This window comes from Lonchura striata, chromosome 2, assembly GCF_046129695.1.
Source record: "Lonchura striata isolate bLonStr1 chromosome 2, bLonStr1.mat, whole genome shotgun sequence".
Classification (NCBI taxonomy): Eukaryota; Metazoa; Chordata; class Aves; order Passeriformes; family Estrildidae; genus Lonchura; species Lonchura striata.
Window position 1 is genome coordinate 104,184,340 of NC_134604.1, and position 18,651 is coordinate 104,202,990.

At 37.3% G+C, this 18,651-nt stretch overlaps 1 protein-coding gene across 1 annotated transcript in view; it reads left to right on the forward strand.

Annotated features, from left to right (window-relative positions):
* POLA1 (DNA polymerase alpha 1, catalytic subunit) overlaps nt 1–18,651 on the forward strand; it is a 181,863-nt gene that overhangs the window by 105,227 nt on the left and 57,985 nt on the right. Inside the window, 1 exon segment of the mRNA XM_077781653.1 lies at nt 17,821–17,937. Within this exon segment, the coding sequence (XP_077637779.1) occupies nt 17,821–17,937 (117 nt within the window).

An 18,651-nucleotide genomic window follows, 5' to 3' on the forward strand; every position in this document is an offset into this window, starting at 1 on the left:
AATTCAAGAGATTATTTGTAGCATCTCTGCCTTTCTTGACCAAACCTGTAATCTTGCAAAAAAAATGAACGGCCATGTTTGTTTGAGGTTTTTCTATATAAAACATTGACTGTTGTTCATTCCAGTCCTGTTCTTAAATTCTTGATCACTTAAAGTACCAGTATTTCTGTTGTTTTTCCTCAGGTTAATGTTAGACTGATACATAGAAATAGTTACATGGATTGTTCTGATTTGTTACTTCAAGGAAATTTGTCATTTTGGTTGATATTGGGTCTCAGTCATTTGAGGCAGCATTTGGGTTGGCAAGTTCAGCAAGTAACATCGTCTTGACTCTAAAAGGATTGCTGAGTTCCAGCATTTGTTCTATGAATATGCTGAATTTTGAGAGCCTATTAAGTATTTTCTTGTTAGCAAAGCAGAACATAGTTTTTCATCCTTATTTGCTACTATGCTGTTATTGTGCTTTGCCAAAATACAGAGAAATGTTGTATTTCTGTTTTTTTCTGCTGTAAGCTCTTTTTTGTTTCTATTACATTATTGCTTTGTTTCTGCAATCTTAGGTAATACCTGATTTTCCTTATTAATATTCTACTTTGGGAAACTTCTGATTTATGTCAGCAGCTGTCAACTTCCAGTCTTTTTTTTATACTTATATTTTATAGGTGCAAATTAAAATTTGCTTGTAATTTTCCTTGCCTTAAGCGAGAGTACTTTCAAGTTGTTTAGAACCATTCTTTTGCCCATATGAAATATGGGTCATAACATTAGTTTCTAAGTAGTCACAGTCTTCTACTCCAGACATTTAATTTTTCTTTACCTGTCATAATGAAATTCTGATTTATTTAAAATGAAATATTCTCTAGATTTTAGAAAGTCTAGAGACTTGAGGCAATATGTGTGGTATGTCTACTACAAACTCAAAGAACCTACACCATAACAGCAAGTTTTTTTTTCTAGCAGACAGCATGTAACAAGTAACCTGTTCTGCTCTCAAGAGTTTGCAGTTGGAAAGTTCTCCTGGGCCATACAATTTCAGTATTGAGCTGTTGGTTTTAAAAGCCTTTCAGGTCTTGGTGGGAGCTAACCTTTATAAAAATCAGAAGCATAATGCATTTGAAGGATCATCCTTTACATGATGAATTTATACAGCTTGTTCTTACTGAATGTGATTTACTAAATAAAAATTTTGAGTGTTAGGTTAAAAACAAACACAACAGAAATGTTGTGTTATTTTCCTTTCTGTGTCTGACACCAGAAGCAACAGAAAACAGTCAGTCTCTTCTCCATTCTCATGTCTTTTAGTTCAGTGAGTTTATGACAGGCCTTTATTTCTGTTGAGTTGGCTTTTTCTTAAATGCTTACACAGGAGTATCAATTTTGAAGGTCCATCTGGTTACTTCAGTTGGTGTCTAGAATAGTTTAGGAGGTTTTAAAAAAAAAAACACAAACCCCCCCCCCACTTTCTACTGTGTTCTCCCTGAACCCTTGTCCTTCTAATATTCTTCATACTAGGTTCAAAGCAGATTTTAATAAAATTTACTATGTATTACATGAGTATAATGTCTGAAAAAACTTGCTATTTTGAATGCCAAATTTATCTAAAGTTGAGTCTTGCCTGAAATTTTAACTTAAAATGGATTAAGATTTTTTTCAAAATAAAATGAAACATGTTTTTTTCTGTCATCAGCTAATCCACAGCAGCTCTTCAGAGATGCTGTTGTTTCTTCCTGACTTCACTTGGCTGCAGGAGATCAGTTCTTTATAGCAAGAAGCAGATACACTCAGTTTATAATCCTTTGGAATTCATAATTATTAATAGAAAGTATATAAACTTTCTCAAAATTCCATCTCCCTTTGACCTCTTGTCTCCATCTCCAGACTGCACCTGGAGCAGATGGTGTGCCATGTATGGAGATATTCCTCAGAAAGCATTTGTTATTGACATTGAGGTGATATGAGCACCAGTCCCTTCTGAAGAAGAGAAAAACTATGCAGTCTGACAGTAGTGGGAAAGGCAAATTAAGTCAAAGTCAGTAAGGAGGCAGAACAAGAGCTCTGTTCTTCAAAAATAATAGGCAGGTCTATGGCAAAGTTCAAGAGCAACCTAAGGAGACTGGAGGAAAGAGTTCTGGGCAAGTGTTGAGAGGAATTACAAAAATGCAAACTCAGGAGAAACCAAGGAGGAAGCCTGACCATCCCATAATACTTTACAAAAATTTTTTTTATTTTTTTTTTTTAACTAAGCTTGATGCTTAGTTTAATTAGTGGTAGCAGGAAGAAAAGTCTCATTTAAGGTGGAGTTAAGTAGGGCAGTATATGTTTATTATCTCAGAATAAAGTGTGTTACTGATTTGGTTTAACTATTCCAAATCAAAGCTCCAAGAAAAGTAAGTTGGCGTTTAAGTGTAGACATCTTGGTATATAAACCTGCCTGGTGAGATCCTGAGAGGGGAAATCTGGTGTAATATAAATCAGTTCAATTGAAGCCCACAGTCATGCTTAAATTTATAATCACTTACTTATTTTAAGACAGTAAAATAAATTGCAGTAAAAGCAGTGTTAATGTTTAGGTGACTTGCACACCCAAAATGTAGGTGCTATGGCTTTGAAGTCTTTAACATTTAGCTATGAGGAAGAGTAGATACTTTATCCGTCTTTCTTCCTTTCTGATGGTTGGCATTTGTCATCCTAAGAAAATCCATCTAGATTAGATAATTTTACAAAACTTTTAAGAAAAAGCTGTAGTGTGGAGCAGGGGCCTAGGCATGATTAATAATTAAAAACAAAAAAAAGCCCTACAAAACCAAGAAACCAACCCAAAAATGATTGCAAGAATTGACTGTAGATGACGAGAAGAGACTAGAACATGGCATATGAGACTGGAGCTGGACCTGAGTGACTGTACATGTAACTAAAAGCAAAGAAGCTGAATTGACTGGAGTTGGTTGAATTAGAATATCCAAATATGGTGTCTGCTGGATAAGCACCTGGCTGGGCAGATGGGCTTGAAATAGCATGAGGAGGCAGGTATGGGTGGAGATTGCCTGTTAAAATTTGGGCACAAAAACCAAGCAGTTATGTTGGAATGTGGTTGGTTGAATAGAAAAATAAAAGCATGAGAAAATTCATAAATATTTTTCTGCCTCTACTGTTGGGGAACACTGGGCAAAATGGGCTTTCAGAGAAGACAGTTTTATGGGCTACTCTGTTTATTGCAGGAAAAAAAATGTGTGTATTCCTTTAAGCCCTGTTTTGAAGATGAGTGGATTTTTAAAAAAATTAAAAATAGAAGAGAGATCCTGATACTACACAGTTGGACATCTGAAAGTTGAAGATACAGAATGAATGCTGCTTACTTAAGTTTAATTCAGGTCATTTATATATGGTGTTATCCCTTTTCAGTATGTACAGGTGGGACAGCACTGGTTAGATAAGCAGCTGGTCTGTATTTGTTTCTCTCTGTTGCATAGTGGATGCTTTTACCTTATTGAATGTGCTCTCTGAAACTTTGCCTAGGATTATTTATTTTCTCATGGAGTTTTCTGTGGCACACTTACTGCAGGATCAAGTGGCTCTTAAAAATCATCCTTACAAGAGCTGTGTGTTAAGCGACAGGCCAATTATTTTTTCTGTTTGTCAAAGAGATGAGGCATGGAGGAATGAGCATTGAATGTGTTCATAAGTTTGGGTGCCCGGTTTGTGGATCAAAGGACCTGTTTTTTCAGTGTATAGTACTGAGTAACTGCCTGAAGGACTTTCAGGTTGCAGTTGGGTCTAAACTGATTCCTGAAGTGCTTGTTGCTTGTGGGTCTGTTCAATGAACTGGAAGTGACTGGTCCAGCAGCACAGAAGATCTGTGTGGTGGCACTAGTGCATTTCAGCACCCTGGGGCCATGTTCAGTTGACTTCAGCACTTTGTTTTCATCTCTTTCATTTTACTGCATACTCTCTCCAGTGTTTCCAGCACATAGGGATGCAGCAGTAGCTCTTTTTCACTTGGAAAGCCTGTTTTATTGTAAAGGCAATCCAGTACTTTAAAAAGAATTAAAATATAGATATGGCCCTTTAAATTGACACATGATTTGTACATACAGTGAACTGAGATGAGGATTACCCTGGCTTCTGATTGCAGGCTTCTTGAGCTTAATGTATTTCTCATCCACTCTGTATGTGAAAATCTATTGCTAAAGGGTGCCATTGCATTTCACAAGGAACATATGCATACATCTGATGACAGGATTTGGTCTGTATAAAGGCAAAACTTGTTTTTATTAATGATATCATGGAAATTAAGCTCTCAACTATTCAATCAGCTCACTGTGGCATAATAAATGTCTCAGCACAGAACTTGTGTTCCAGTAAAATATAGCAAATTCAATGTGACATCCATTGGTAACATGTATTGCACAGTTTTCAGCAATTTTTTTTTCTTAGGCAAAATTATTTCTCTATATTTCCAAGATATTTCTCAAAATTTGGTTTTAATATGATTTCTTGGAGTCTTACTAGAAGCCTATACTGTAAACTATGCTGTAACAATAAGTTCTTTACAATTGTAAAAAAATAAAGTTTAAAAATATTGCTTTATTGTATATTATAATTCTATCCGTTGGGAAATGTTTTAATACTGTAGGTATTCTGTTAGAAGCCACCCTGTCTGATAATTTTAAGATATTTTTTTCTTTTCTTTTTAAGCAGCTGTTTCCTCTCTGATTTGGATTTTAATCATGACTTGACTTAAGCTTTCATGTCTTATTTATGCTGCCAGGAGAGAACTTGAGCACTAGTTTACTTAATTATTTGCTGTACAACAGCTGCTAATATTAAAAAGAAGAAAAAAAAAAAACCAAAAAATGCCATCTCATCTTTAGGTCTGCTATGGACAAAAAAAGCAAAGGCAGGGAGGATGACTGTAGCTACTCTGTCTGCTTGGCACCGTCTTCCTCCTCCTCCTCCTCTCTCTCTCACTTTCAGTTTTCAGTGTAATGAAGAGCAGGAGAACAATATTCTGTAATTAAGGATTCCATTAAGTTGAAGAAAAGAGCAAATGGAGTTGTTTGTTCTCCTAGCTGAAAAAATTTGTCTGGGGTGGGGGTTAGTGGTAGTAGTGTAGAAAGAGAGAGAGGTGGGTGGAGAGACTAAGTCAGGGCTGTTTGTTGAATATACTGTTAAGGACTGTTACCATCCTAATTAATCAAGTTAGAAATTACAGCTGTAGTCGGTTTCCCCCCAATTCTTGTTATCAATTTTCTTCTCTTTTGAGACAAAGCAAATATAAATTTTGTGTTCATTTGTCATTCGTTCTTTGACTTCAGCATCTCTGAAAATAACAATGTAGCACAAAAGACCAGTATTTACCTAGTTGTAATGTGGGTTGCCATGGTGTTTTGCAAATTATTGCAATTATGTTCACCATGCGAGTCGCCCTTGGTAACTGGCGAAAAAACTGATAATCCTGTTTTGAACAAAAGGTCAAATTGCTGAATAGAAAGTCTTGATTAACTAAAAGATGTACAAAGTGGAATTATTTCCTACCATTCAGAAATAGTTCTTGATCGGGTTTGGGGGAGGGGGTGAGTAAGTACATCTGATTACTGAAGTACAAAGCATTGAAAGGATGTTGTCTTGAGCCTTTCATGTAGTCTTAATGGTGGCTTTTTTGTCAAATTTACCCATTTGCGGCATTGAAAGAGGCAGCTGCATTTAAGCTTGAGAGATGGTGCTTTTTCAAGAGTTCAGTGCATGGAAAGTTCTCAGCAGTATCTGCAGTTTACTATTAGACCTTGGGCTATTAAAACTGATGTGCTGCATTTGAGCCCATAGCTCTTGGTGCTTGTAAAACCCTCTGACTGATGATCTAATAAAGTGCTCTTACCGGACAATCTCTGATCAGATACTTTAGGGGGAAAAAAAAAAAAATAACCACAGCTCTGAAAAGGGTGGAGGTAGAAACACATGGCTGGACTGAAAAGTTTGCTTTTGTAATCTGTGGTGGAAATGTTAGTAAATAAGGCTGTGTATTCGGTTTAGAGTGTTTTTAAGGCCCATGTATTGTTCCAGAATTCATTTTTATTTACATTTACAGATGCAAAAATCAAACAGAAAATATTATTTTTTTTTCATAATGACCAGTCTTCAGCAGTTAAATACAAGTATATAGAGGGAATGGTTTCCTGCACTTTAGTTCTGTGAATTTCCTTTTGTGTTTCCTTTATCATTCTTGAGGGGGTGGCAGGGGAAGAGAGGGAAGAGGTGAGGAGGATTAAGGAGTTTTCTTTTTTAATTATTTCTACTTCTTGTTTTTTAAATAGCTACCTGGAAATTAATTCTTAAAACTTTGGAGAGCCTGTGTGAGAGCAGCATGAAAGCAAAGTAAACCTGAACAAGTTTGTGGGTTTACATTCTGCATCACCTAGCAACCCCCTGGCTCAGCCAGTTCTCTTGTCTGCCCCCAGTCCTGTTTACAGACCATTCAGGCTGCTCTTCGAAACCATGAGAGATATTCAGTTTCATTAGTGCCATTCTCAAGGAGAAAATAATTAAACTTAAATGAACAAACACTGCTTAGTGATGCTTTAAAGTTCTCTAGTTTAAGGTGACCAGACTCTTGAGAACCCCTTTCTCTGCCATTACCTTTAACTCTTTTGAGCTCTTCTGGACTTACATACACATGTATATGCATTACCACTGCTAAAGTTTTTGGAACTCTGTTAACTCCTTCAGTATTCAGAGATGTTCATAACCATATTGCGAAGATAAATGCTTCACATAAACAATCTTTTTGTCTCTTTACCAGCTTGATATATATACTAGAGTTGATGAACTTTACTGTAGGTGCCATGTATATCAGCAAAAACTTTGTGTGTTCTTACATCTGCTGTCTTGCAGGAAGTTCAACATGAGAAATCTGAAAAATTCAAGGACTGTACAAAAATGTCAGGGGAGAAGGAAGATAACAGAATTGTGTAGTGATTGGCGGGGGGGGGGGGCAGTAGAGTGTTTTAAGCTTTCTAACCAAACTAGAGGCATAGTTTTTAAGAAATCTTTTGAGTTCTTAATGTTTGTATGTTGCTAGACTCTTTGACAAGCAATACATGGATGGGATGTATGAGCTCTTTGTGCTTTGTTGATAGTTGACAGACAAAGCAAAATTCTTTCTGAAGCAAGGTACTGTACTTAGTTGTGACCTGTGGTAGCCTAAGAATATGGCTTCCTTTGAGTTGTGTGAATAGGGAGAGTATTTTGGCAGAATGGACTTAAATATCCTTCTAGAGGTTTTCACTCTCGGTGCAGAAATCCATAAGGCTTCTTTCACTGATCCTTTTCTCAATTTAGTTTTCCATGTGTAGTCATTTTAAGTATGTTGTCTCTCAGTTGCTTGCTCAAAGTCCATTTTAGCTGTTTTCAGTTTGTCTTAAGTGAAATAAAATTGTTGGTAATAGCTGGGTCTCTTTGTGAGTGGTGTGTTAGCCTGAGAAGACTTTTTAATCTTTTGTGGTGTGTTTTGATGCCTAGAACCTTATTTTAGTGAAGGTAAGAAGACCAAGGTATTGGATTTGATGTGAAGTAAAGCAGAACATATTTGCTAATTTAGTTTGTAATGTACAACTGTTAAAGTTGGAATTTGTCCACTTGTGGTGCTATTACATGTGCTAAAATGAGAGCCACTGTTTGTATCAAATCTATCACAAGGATTTGGAGTGCTCTATTATCCTTTCAGCAGGCTGATGATGGAGCCTGGGCTTTGCACAAATGAGATCAATAAGTTTCAAATAACTTTCATGAAATGACGTGTGACTGTACATCTAAAGGTATCTTAAAAAAATCAATTTTTAATAACATGTAAAACTCTTACATTGACCTACAAGATATTTTTCACTTATCTCTTGTTTGATAATTTTGTTTAAAACATTTTTATGTTAGCTTGAGTGTTTCAGTCCTTGGGGGAGGGGGGAGGCTAGGGTGCATTTCTTGCTTCTTCAGTTATCTCTTGCTTTGATCACATGCACACACCTCCAAGACTTGCAGTGATAAAACTGGTATGACAATGCTGAAAATAATATTTTCTTGAAAATAATGAAGTTTTCTTTTCATCTTAGAAGGTTTCCTCCTTTTAAATTTTTTTCCAGTTATGGATTAGAATGCCATTAAGTTCTATTATTTTGAAATATTCAGAGTTATAAAATACCATTCTTGAAACTCTACAGACTTTCATTTTTGGTAGCCTCTAAACAGGCATTTGATGTTCTGTGGCTGACTTTTGTTCACAACAGTGATGCATTGCTGGTTGGACTGTGAGATATGCAAGATCTGAAGGAACTCCTAAAAAGTATGCTATGGAATGGAATTTTGTTGTGAGTTAAATCCTCTCAAATTTATGGCCATTTTCCATAGAATCTGAAGGGGACTATTTTGGATATTTTAGATCAGTGCACATGGCAGCTTCACTTCTCAAATGGCTACCTGGAATCTCTATCAGAACTTTTACCATTCTAGTATCACCAGCATTTTTAAGATAGAAGAACATTTTGTGTTCTGAGAATTTCAGGTAGTGTTTCTGTCCCCATTCATGCTTTCTTTAAGGCAGCAAGTCAGTGTAGCTACGTTGTCTTCAGCTGCAGTTTGTGTAGTTGCTTTGGACCTTCTGTCTGGTCCTGTGAAGGTGTAGTTCCCATTGGTGCCAGATGCCTTTGGGGGTGGCAGTTTTCCAGTGGGGAGCTGGGACAGCAGACACGAATGTCTCTGAGAACAGGAGTATTTTGGAGTGGGAGTCCTTCTCTTTTGCCAGCACTGTGATCATTTGCCTTCCACTGATAGCATCCTTTAAAGTGGATCATGTGGCAATACTGGATATATAACCAGTCTTCTCCAGGACCTGTACTGCTTTCACTTTCTAAAGCATATTTCATCTTTCATTTAACAGACAGTTTTGTATTTTTCCTAAGAGTGTCTGTTCAATCGGCCTGGTTAATGTGGAATTCTAGAGGAAGAGAGTGAACCTCCAGGAAAGGAATTTCCTTTCTTTATATGAGTTTTTGTTATCCACTCCATCCCACAGCTGAATTCTGACCAGTTATATAGGCCAAAACTCAAGAAGCTCTGAAAATAAGGAAATACTTATAAAAGCAATCGAATTCGTATCATCCAACTTCCATTGAAGTGAGGCAGCATGAAATGGAGTGTGAAATGCTGTGGTCACTGTTTACATTTTCCCTAAATTGGATGATCAGGTAGCATCAAACTAAAAATACTCTTACTGGGAAATGTAACCCATTTTTTTCTGGATGAGAAGCTAGCTACAGTATTTGTAGTACAGAAAAAGAAAAGTTAATATGAAGTCAATGGCCAAGAATGAGCTGATAAAATAGGTCCTTTTCTTGTGATCTGAATAGTCATATACCTTGCTGGATCTGTGATCAGGTTTCTTAATGCATTATATTTAGCTTTATGTGTAAATTTTGGGAACTAATTTCAGTTGTTTTTACTATAATAGTTGCTAAAACTATTTGCACTGCCAGAATGTACACAACACCTAAGAAAATATCAGAGATCATAGAATTAGCATTCCCTGGGTAAGGGATTGAAGCTGTAGGGCAAATGTATAAAGAATTCATGCTAACCTAAGATGTTTCACTATTCTAAGCATATGCTGCAATATCTTTCAGCTGCAAGAAGCTTGGCAGTATATTTAACATGGTACCTATTCCACTTAAAATAAAAAGAGAAAAGCTTCAGTCAGCTAGCATCAATAGTGGACTCTTGACCCAGTTCCTTTTGTAAAACAATTTATTTGAAGAGTCTGTAAAATATCAAAGGAATTCGTTATTCAAAGATGATTAAATGTTACACTGGTATAAAACCCTAAAATATTCTTGAAAATCATCTTTGTCTTATATACTCAAATTGAAGTACAAATATTTCAACTTAGTCCTAAGATGTTTTTGACTTTGAAGTTTTGGTTATGCCTGACAGAGAGATTTTTCACATGCTCTTTGCTGTGAAATTCTTTTACATTTTAAAATTCTCAGGTGGAGTTCAGACATATCTCTTCTCTAGCACAGCATCTCTTGAACATACACATTAGGGCTTTTGGTTTAGTACAATTTCATCTCCTTGTAGTAACATATTAAAGAAGTGGAGAGAGCTTCTCTGTCATTTTTTTGTTGATGTGAAAAGAAAGCTGGAATGCCTGATATATCAATAACAATGTCTCTCCATATACTACTTTGAGATCTCAAATGTCTATGCTCTCTAATGGAAGAGGCTTTGCAAGTCCCCTGGATTTCCTTCACAGATAAATTGAGATCTTTCTCATGGTTTCACAGATTCATGTTTTCATTAGTGCTTGGTAACTGATTTGCTTGGAAAAATATCACTTTGAAGAGTCCTGAAAAATTTGCTGACCCAGAATTCTGCATCAGTGATTGCTTTTAACTTCATTACTCCATTTATTAGGTTGGTTTGCATGATTCTTGTAAATAGTGTGCCTGTTTATTATTTATCAAGGAGATATTCCTTGATAGGAAAAATGCCAAAGCAGGTAAGATGTTCCTTATAAAGGCTTCATTTCTGATGGTGGTCATTTTTCTACAGGGGGAAGGAAGAAGGGAAGCTTGATGGTTCATTTTCCAGATATATTATGCTCTTCTGTGGCAGCACATTCTTTTTGTTTCCCTCAATTTTTTTTTTTTTTCTGACAAAATTATCTTAGAATTTTGCCTTTATGAAGAATTTGCTTAGTGTTTTCTTTAATGCGCCCAAAATCAGGGGGGCCCATGAGGCGTGAAAGGAGGTGTTCCTTTCATATGTTCATCCAGCCTTAACATAAATTCAGATAATCTCATCTTCAGGTTGTTTCCATTAGTAGCTGCAAGTTCCAGAGGAGTGGCTAAGTTTGCTCAGGCTGTGGGGGGGACACACAGACTTGACAAAGATAGATGTCTTAAAGTGTCATCTGTGAGGAGCCCTCCTGATCAGAGTGTGCCACGCTGGCTCTCCTTTGGTAGTCTCACAGGTGAGGTCCTCCCTCCATAAGATCATTCAAGCAGCTCTCTGATGTATCTTTGTGCTTGCTCTGGAGGGACATTGAGGATGAAGCAGCTATGGGAAGTGCACAGAGCAGGCAGGCACCAGGGCTCTGCAGAGAGTCACTATTCCTGCAGGAGAGAAGTGCCTCTGAGGTTTTCATCAGGTGTATTTCCCCATGAAAATATGGGGTGTTGCTTGAGGAACCTAAGCTATACTGAAATTCACTGAAGGGGTGGAATCACCATCCCTGGAAGTGTTCAAAACATGTATGGATGTGGCAGCTGGGCTGCTGGAGTGGTGGTTGGACTCTGAGCTTAGAGGTCTTTTCCAACGCTAATGATTCTATGATTCACATTACTGAGTAAAGTTTACTAGTAGAGTCTTATTTCACTACTTATGATAGCATTCCTGACCTGAAGGGATTTCTTCTAGGCATTGTAGCAGTGGCAGGTGGATGTCACTCAGGTCTGCTTTGTCTGCTGAAATTCCAGTGTATGACACTAATTCTCACCCTGTCATTCAGGCTTTCATTGCTCCTGGTATCTCACCAAGGTGGGGCAGATGCATTGTTACTAGAGTGTTTCTTTGTTCTGAACAGGCAAGAAAGGATATTGGAAATTTAAATTACTTTGAGGTAATTTGGTTTCTGGTACCCAGCAGAAAATCTTTCCTGACTTTACAGTAACTCATCTTTAAGTCAATATTCATATCATCTTTCGTGTTGGAAGTGTAAAATCATTATGTAATTCTCAAAAGATGTAGTTATTACTGATAGTGAAACCATTGGCCAAGGAGTATGCAAACAGAAGTTGTGGTTCTAGTTCCTAGGGAAATGTGTCTGTTCCCCCAAGCACTCAGCTATTTACAGAAGACACAGACAGGGAGAACACACCACGCATGTAGAACAAAATATTGCAATTGGAGCTGATAGCTTTCAGGTCACTGAGTTAAGTTCTCTGTTGCCATGATGTTGCCTGATTTAACTTCATAAAATCATCTGTCTTTTAATATTGCTTGGGGGGATCAATAGACTTGATAATGTATGCACTTCTGCAGTATTGGTGTAACCTCATTCTTCCAGAGGATTTCAGGCCAGTTCAGCCAGAATTGCCCTGTTAGGCAATATAATCCATAATAATGGATGTTGTCAGGAAAGCAGGTTTTGAAAATTCTGGTCTTGGAATGAGTGGAAACAATATCCTTCTGTAAGAGAGGCATGAAAAGAAAGGCCAGTGTGAAGTGAAAGTGTCCTGATTAGCAACTCAGAATGGTACTTGGATCAGAAAATCTTCATTGCATTGTCTCTCAAATTCAGCCTTCCAAAAACTGGTTTGCTGATCAGTGACATGAGTAGCAGGATTCAGCTGGCTGACTAGGATAGCGTGTTCAGGCTGGATTCCTGTGCTTCCCTTCTGGTGGGTTTGATGGTGTAAGGTGATAACTTCATCTCTGCAGTGCTGGAGACATGGGTTTGGGCTGTAATGTGCTCAGATATGGCAGCCATCTGAGACTGGGCATCAGCCACCAAGATGCCATTTTCAAGAATCCATGATAATATTGTCTTCAATGGGGAGGAAGGTTGCAAAGAAGCAAGCATGGATGACAAATAAATTCAACTCCAAAGTAACTGACAGTGACTTCAGAATAATTTTCAGTGCTTGCAACTTTCTGCTTTTTACCAGCACATTTTTTCATTCCACATTAACTTTTAAGGTGTTATAATGCCTCAGCATCCAGACTGTCTAAAGGCAGGAACAGATGTAGAATTGAAGTGTCTTAGGGAAGCACATTCAGTCTTCTGCTGTAGCAGGCAACCAAGCTACATTGTCAAATGTAATTTGTAAAAATTATTAAGATAAAGCTCAGTAAATGCATGTTGTTGACCCCTGCAACTTCTGTTTGAAAAGCTGTTGCAAAACCACTTGCCTCTGTATTTTGGGGTAATATTTCCAATGCTTTTTGATCATTAGAATGGGAGAGGCTAATTCTCAAGAACAGACTGACAAAGAAACAAAAATTACTTTTGACTTGCAAATTTCTCCCTATTAGCTACAGTTCATGGACTTAATACTCTTCAGGGATTTTCTTTTATATCGTGCATGTATTTCAGGGTTTTTTCACATACTTTTTTATATTTTAAAATGAACTAAGCATTTGTGGGCAGGATGTTTGGAAACGCTAGTTGCTTTTTTTTTCCCCCTCTGTCAACTTTTATTTCATTTCCCACGGTGTTGCAGATACCAAGTAGAACAAAGCAGAAGGTTCCCTATTATGATTTTGTTTGATGTACTACAAATTAATTTACAGACTCAGAGATAGCTGCTGGGAAATGAAAGATTGGTTTTGTTTGGTCAGTGAAGATGGCAGGCATGGATCAAATAAGGGTTAACAATAATGCACTTGAGCAGATTGAATCAGAACATAATGCATGTATTGAATTTGATTGCAACATGCATGACCATGGAGAAGTTTTTTGTTTAAAAGAAATCAAGGCTGTGGCTTAATTATCAAAGCAAAACAGGAGACATAAAGAGCTACATGTTTCTGATATTGCTTTTTTCAAAAATAGCTCCCTTCACACAGTTATCTACATGTTTAATTTCCATGCATAATAGCAACAGTTATTGTTGTCATTTGTTACGTGAGATTAACAGATAGCAAGTACAAACAAACGCAAATAAGGCCTGAATAGAAAGGTGACAAAGAAGAAAAGACCTCTTTACTGATAATTATAACTGGTGGGAAGTCTATACAAATGACATTAATTGTTTTCTGTATGAATTGAAGTGGCATCCAGTTTGTTAGTAACTACTCAACACATTTGGGCATTTTGCTTAGACAGTAACTTAAATCTTCATTTTTTGAATATAGTTTTTATTGAGAAATGTACTGCTCAGTAAAATTTATATGTTTTGATCATGATTTCTTAGCTGAAAACAAGCATAATAGCAAGCTGTTAAGTAGTTATTTTTATCCTAAGCTATGCTTTTGAGTTTAATCGGGGGTTTTCAGTCTTTTTTCACCTGTTTTTTGTGACCAGCAGAGCCTCCCAGTGCTTTCTTCAACAGTGACTGAAACAATTGCAGAAAGAAACTTGCTTCAAATGTCATTATTCAGTGGTAGTTTGAGAGGACCTCCTATGCATTCCCTTATAAAACAGTAGAAGCTGCACCTTGTGAGTCCTTTGTTTCATAATTGTTTGCTAAAAAGGCCAATAGGTGGCAGAAAACACAGTTACTTTTATCATACATTATTTTCATGGTTGTCTGTTTTTGAGTATTCTGTTCAGCTGAAGCTGGGATGCTGCTCCCATTCCAGGCTTTGTTTATTCAGTTGCACTTGCATTCACTAACAAAATGTCTTACTATCTGGCAGTTTCCATTATTTGTTTTTCTAATATAACAAATTGTTTCAAAGTTCAGATGTAGTCATTTAATATGTTTTGAGTCATGAATGCTCTCTTTGTGCACAGAGAACTTTTTCATAGTTAGAACTGAAAAAGTTATGCTCTTCAGCAAGAGGGGTTTGGAATGGGTGAGGACACTCTCCACACCTCCCTCTGCCTGGCTGTGTATTTTAAGGTGCTGTTTATATCAGATAGCTGCCAGATGTTTCGTAGGAGGTAGAGATGCCACAGAATAAACAAATTTCCAAACAGAGCATGTCTTTTGTCTCTAAAAAAATAACTTCATGCAAGATCTGTGAGAATTCATTGTCCTTACAAAACTGTTTTTGATTTTCCCTCACAATGGCTCTAATGATATTCTTGGTACTCAGGTGAGTGCCTGAAGATCTCAATGCTATCCTTTAGTAGCTTTTTTTTGGTAGAAAGTTATTCCATGTCTGTTTAAACTGATGTATTTAACCAGTGTGACACAACATAATAAACACCTACCTCTTTTAGAGGAAATCTGGGGTTCATTTGCAAAACCAAAACCAAGGCCTGTCTTTTTCACTTGAGACTCATTTGTGCTTGCTGACTTCAGAAGACACAGGTCAGGTGTGTGTTAGGTCAGGCCCTAAGTCAGGATTTCTCACGGTGAACCATGATTTGATGATGTGCTCAGTCTTGGTGAGCAGTGTCTTGTGTTGCTAACATCAGTTCTGAAGTATTTGTCATAAATAAATTGTATATGACAAAGAAAGTGGTACTAGGACTGCTAGGGTAACAGTTGTGCAAGAGACTAAATCACTGGTGTTTGAATTCTCGACATTTTCTCACTGTGCAGTTTTAAATGTCATGATTTACATTACTGATCTACATAACAATAAAGTTCACACTTAGTGATCAGATGCACTGATCGTACTGTTTCCAAAACCCCTTACTTTATTAAGAGGATCTGGAACAGGGAGGATTTCCTCATCCCAAAATCTGTTAGGTGAATTGCTTTTGGAGTTGCTTTTTTCTTTCTCAATGTACTATAAATGGATCATAGGGTAAGGTAATGGATAAGCTTAAACTGGGTATCAGGCTTTAGATGTCAGAGTTGGGTGAAATGAATCTAACTGCATGTGTAAATATACTCTTTCCATTCCTGCACTATGGCTTAAACACTCACTTCAGGAAGTACTGTATACATTGCTGTGATATTCTCCACACAGATTTTCTGGTCTGCCCACATGGACATAAAAGCTCTGCTCTGCAAGGGCAGCAGGAAGTGTTCTGATAGATTTGGCACCAAGTAGGATAATACTGAGTATATGAAATGTCTGTAAAAATGGTGAAAGAGAAGAAGTCTCTGGAATAAATGGAGATATTTGGAAAGGAATTGAGATTTCATAATAAAAAGATAAAATAAAACTAAAATAGTCTTGGAGCACTTCTGAAATTATTATAGAATATATTTTTAAGTTGAAATCCAAGTGGAAATTAGGTAGAAGTTGTTACCAGAGCATAACATTGGGATAGCTTGTCAAAGAGCTAGTGAGAATGGAAGCAAGCAATGTTTGGAATTGTCCTCTGATTCATAACATTTCTGTCAAAGTACTAGGAATCCAAGTATGGTTGGTTTTAACTTTGGTGCAGGAGCAACAAAAAATTTGGAAATAGGCAAAAATAACCAGTCACTGTTCCCAGCTCAGACATCACCAGCCAATAATCTGAAATGCAGTTTTACAGGGCTGAGCTCCTCAGGGTGGTAAAAGCAGGAAGTGCTTGAGAAGAGTGGCAGGAAGACTAAGTAGACTTCACAGTTAACAACAGAAGCTTAAATGCTCTGCCAAGTGAGGAAATGCTAAAAACCCAATCTTAATTTTGTGTCCAATATATGTATTGACCTAGTAGTGAAGAATAAAATTAAAATTCTTGAAAAATAATAAATATCTTTCTGGATATGGCTGCTCAGTGCCCAAATGCTTGGTAGTGTGCTCTATGCAGACAGACATTTAGGAGAGAGAGGAGCAGAGAACAGGATGGTAAATACCATTTTGTTCCTGTATAAATTCATGTTCATCTGTGTCTGGAATACAGTGTGCAGTACTGGTTTCATCTCCCTCTCCGCTTGTCCCATTTTCCACCACTCCCTCATTTCCAAAAAGATCTGAGAGAGATTCAGAGAAGAGCAACCAAGATTTGGAGCGGTTTCCAGGCAAGGAACAGCTAAGTAAATTAGGACTATGGTTTGGAAAAGACTTTGATTGAAGGTGATGTGATGGAGGTCTGTAAAATCATGAGTGGCACAAAGAAGGTGAATGCAGAAGGATTATTCCTAGTCTCTCCTGATGCAAGAACTAGAAAGCGTTAAAAGAGAAGCTGCGTGCATGTGTGTCTGTTTTCAAGAAAAATAAAGTACTTTTTCTATATAGTTTATAGTTGTTCTGCAGGATGTTGCAGATTATAAACTTTACATGGGTTTGAAAAGCATTTGAAGTTCATTGGGCTCATGAATGCATTAATTCAGTCACTATTGAATACAGAGACAGGGATTCAGGTGGCCCTTGAGGTATTTCTAAAAGCTGGGAAAATCTTTGGAAGAGTTTTACCGTGTCCTTTGTCTTTTGTCATTCCTTAAGTATCTTCTCTTGGTGGCTCTTAGGGATCAGGTGTGGCATTGTTTTTAGCCTATGGTTGTACCTGGCACAAAAAGTTCATCCTTACCAATTTTTGAATCATTCCTTCTTGCATACTCTTAAGAGAAGCCTTTTGCATTTTCTTCCTGAGCTGACATTGAGCAGATTGGCTCAGATTTTATTTCATTTTAATTCAGCAAAATGTTAGATTTTCCTAAATGAATCAGTTTATGTTGAAGTCTTGGAAGCTTCCTGGAAAAAAAAAAAAAAACAAAACAACAACAAAAACTTTAAAAGAAGAAGTAAGGAAAGCTTCTGTCTGTCATCAGAAAACAGAAAACTTTCTTCCCTCTAAAGTGCAAGCAAAGAAATGGCATTTTACTTAAATATTTAATTTATTACAAGTCTTACTGAATGGAGTGTCTTGCTGAATAGTCTACATAGCTGGATAAAATTCTTCTGTTGTATGTTAGTGTTGTAACTGGAGAAGAGAAGAGCAGAGGTTTTGGTATATTTCAAAGAAGGGATAACTGCAGTGTGCAGAGTGTGGGATTTTGAAGCAAGAAGACTCCAGCTTTGTTGTCTGCCATTAATTGTATTTAAACAAAGTCCTTGAAGGACTTAATCTCTTCATACATATTACAGTATCAGCTTCACAGAGGATGTTATGGTTGGGATATTTTCCTTCCTTGACTATGATGCATTTTTTAGGTGGAATAAAACAAGCAATAACTTACATTTAGGGTAAAAAATGGTTTTTTTCTGTGTTCTGCCTTTCTGCAGGGTTGGTTAATATGCGAGGAGCCAACTTGCCAGAATCGAACCCGTCGGCTTCCGCTGAGTTTCTCCCGGAGCGGCCCCGTGTGCCAGGCCTGCAGAAAGGCTGTTCTGAAACCAGAGGTGAGTGCTTGGGACAGAGCTTTGGCACAAGTGCAGTGGGATTCTCCTGAAGCTCACCTGGTGGTCAGCACTGCCTTTCAAAGGTAGCAGGATTAAGCAGGAATTTTTAATTAGTTTATTAGTTTAAAGAGGACTGTTGATGCTATTCTTGCTCCCAATTTAAGCTGCATCCTCATTGCTGTGAAGAGAGCATGCCATGCAGCTGCTGTGTTTGGAAACTTTCCAGCTGACAAGCATTTGGTCAGCAAACTAGAATTTGCTGGAATGTCTCTGCCAGAATCAGGTAAATTAACATAGACAAACAAACCCAACCTTCCAAACCAAAACCAGGCACCTGCTTTTCTTCTGACTGGTTCTTACTTGGCTGCATTTGGTGCTGAGGAGCTGGAGGTGAACTTCCATGCCATCATCTGCAGGTACTCTAAGATGGTATTTCCAGGAGATCAGAAATTTTGGGTTCTGCACATTTAAATCTGTCTCCACACCTGAAAAATGGAGAAGCTTTTAAACCTTATGTTGTGCTAATGGTCTGGTCTTCCAGAATTCAAGACTGCCTGATGGTTTTCTTGGTTTCTGAGAGTAAAGGAAGCTGATTATCTCATGTTGTAACATTCTGGTAAAGCACTTCAATTGGTAAGAAAATAGAAAGAAAATGAGTTTAACATTTAGAAATCTTGACAATTTACATAAAACAACCTGAGAGAAAGATTCCAT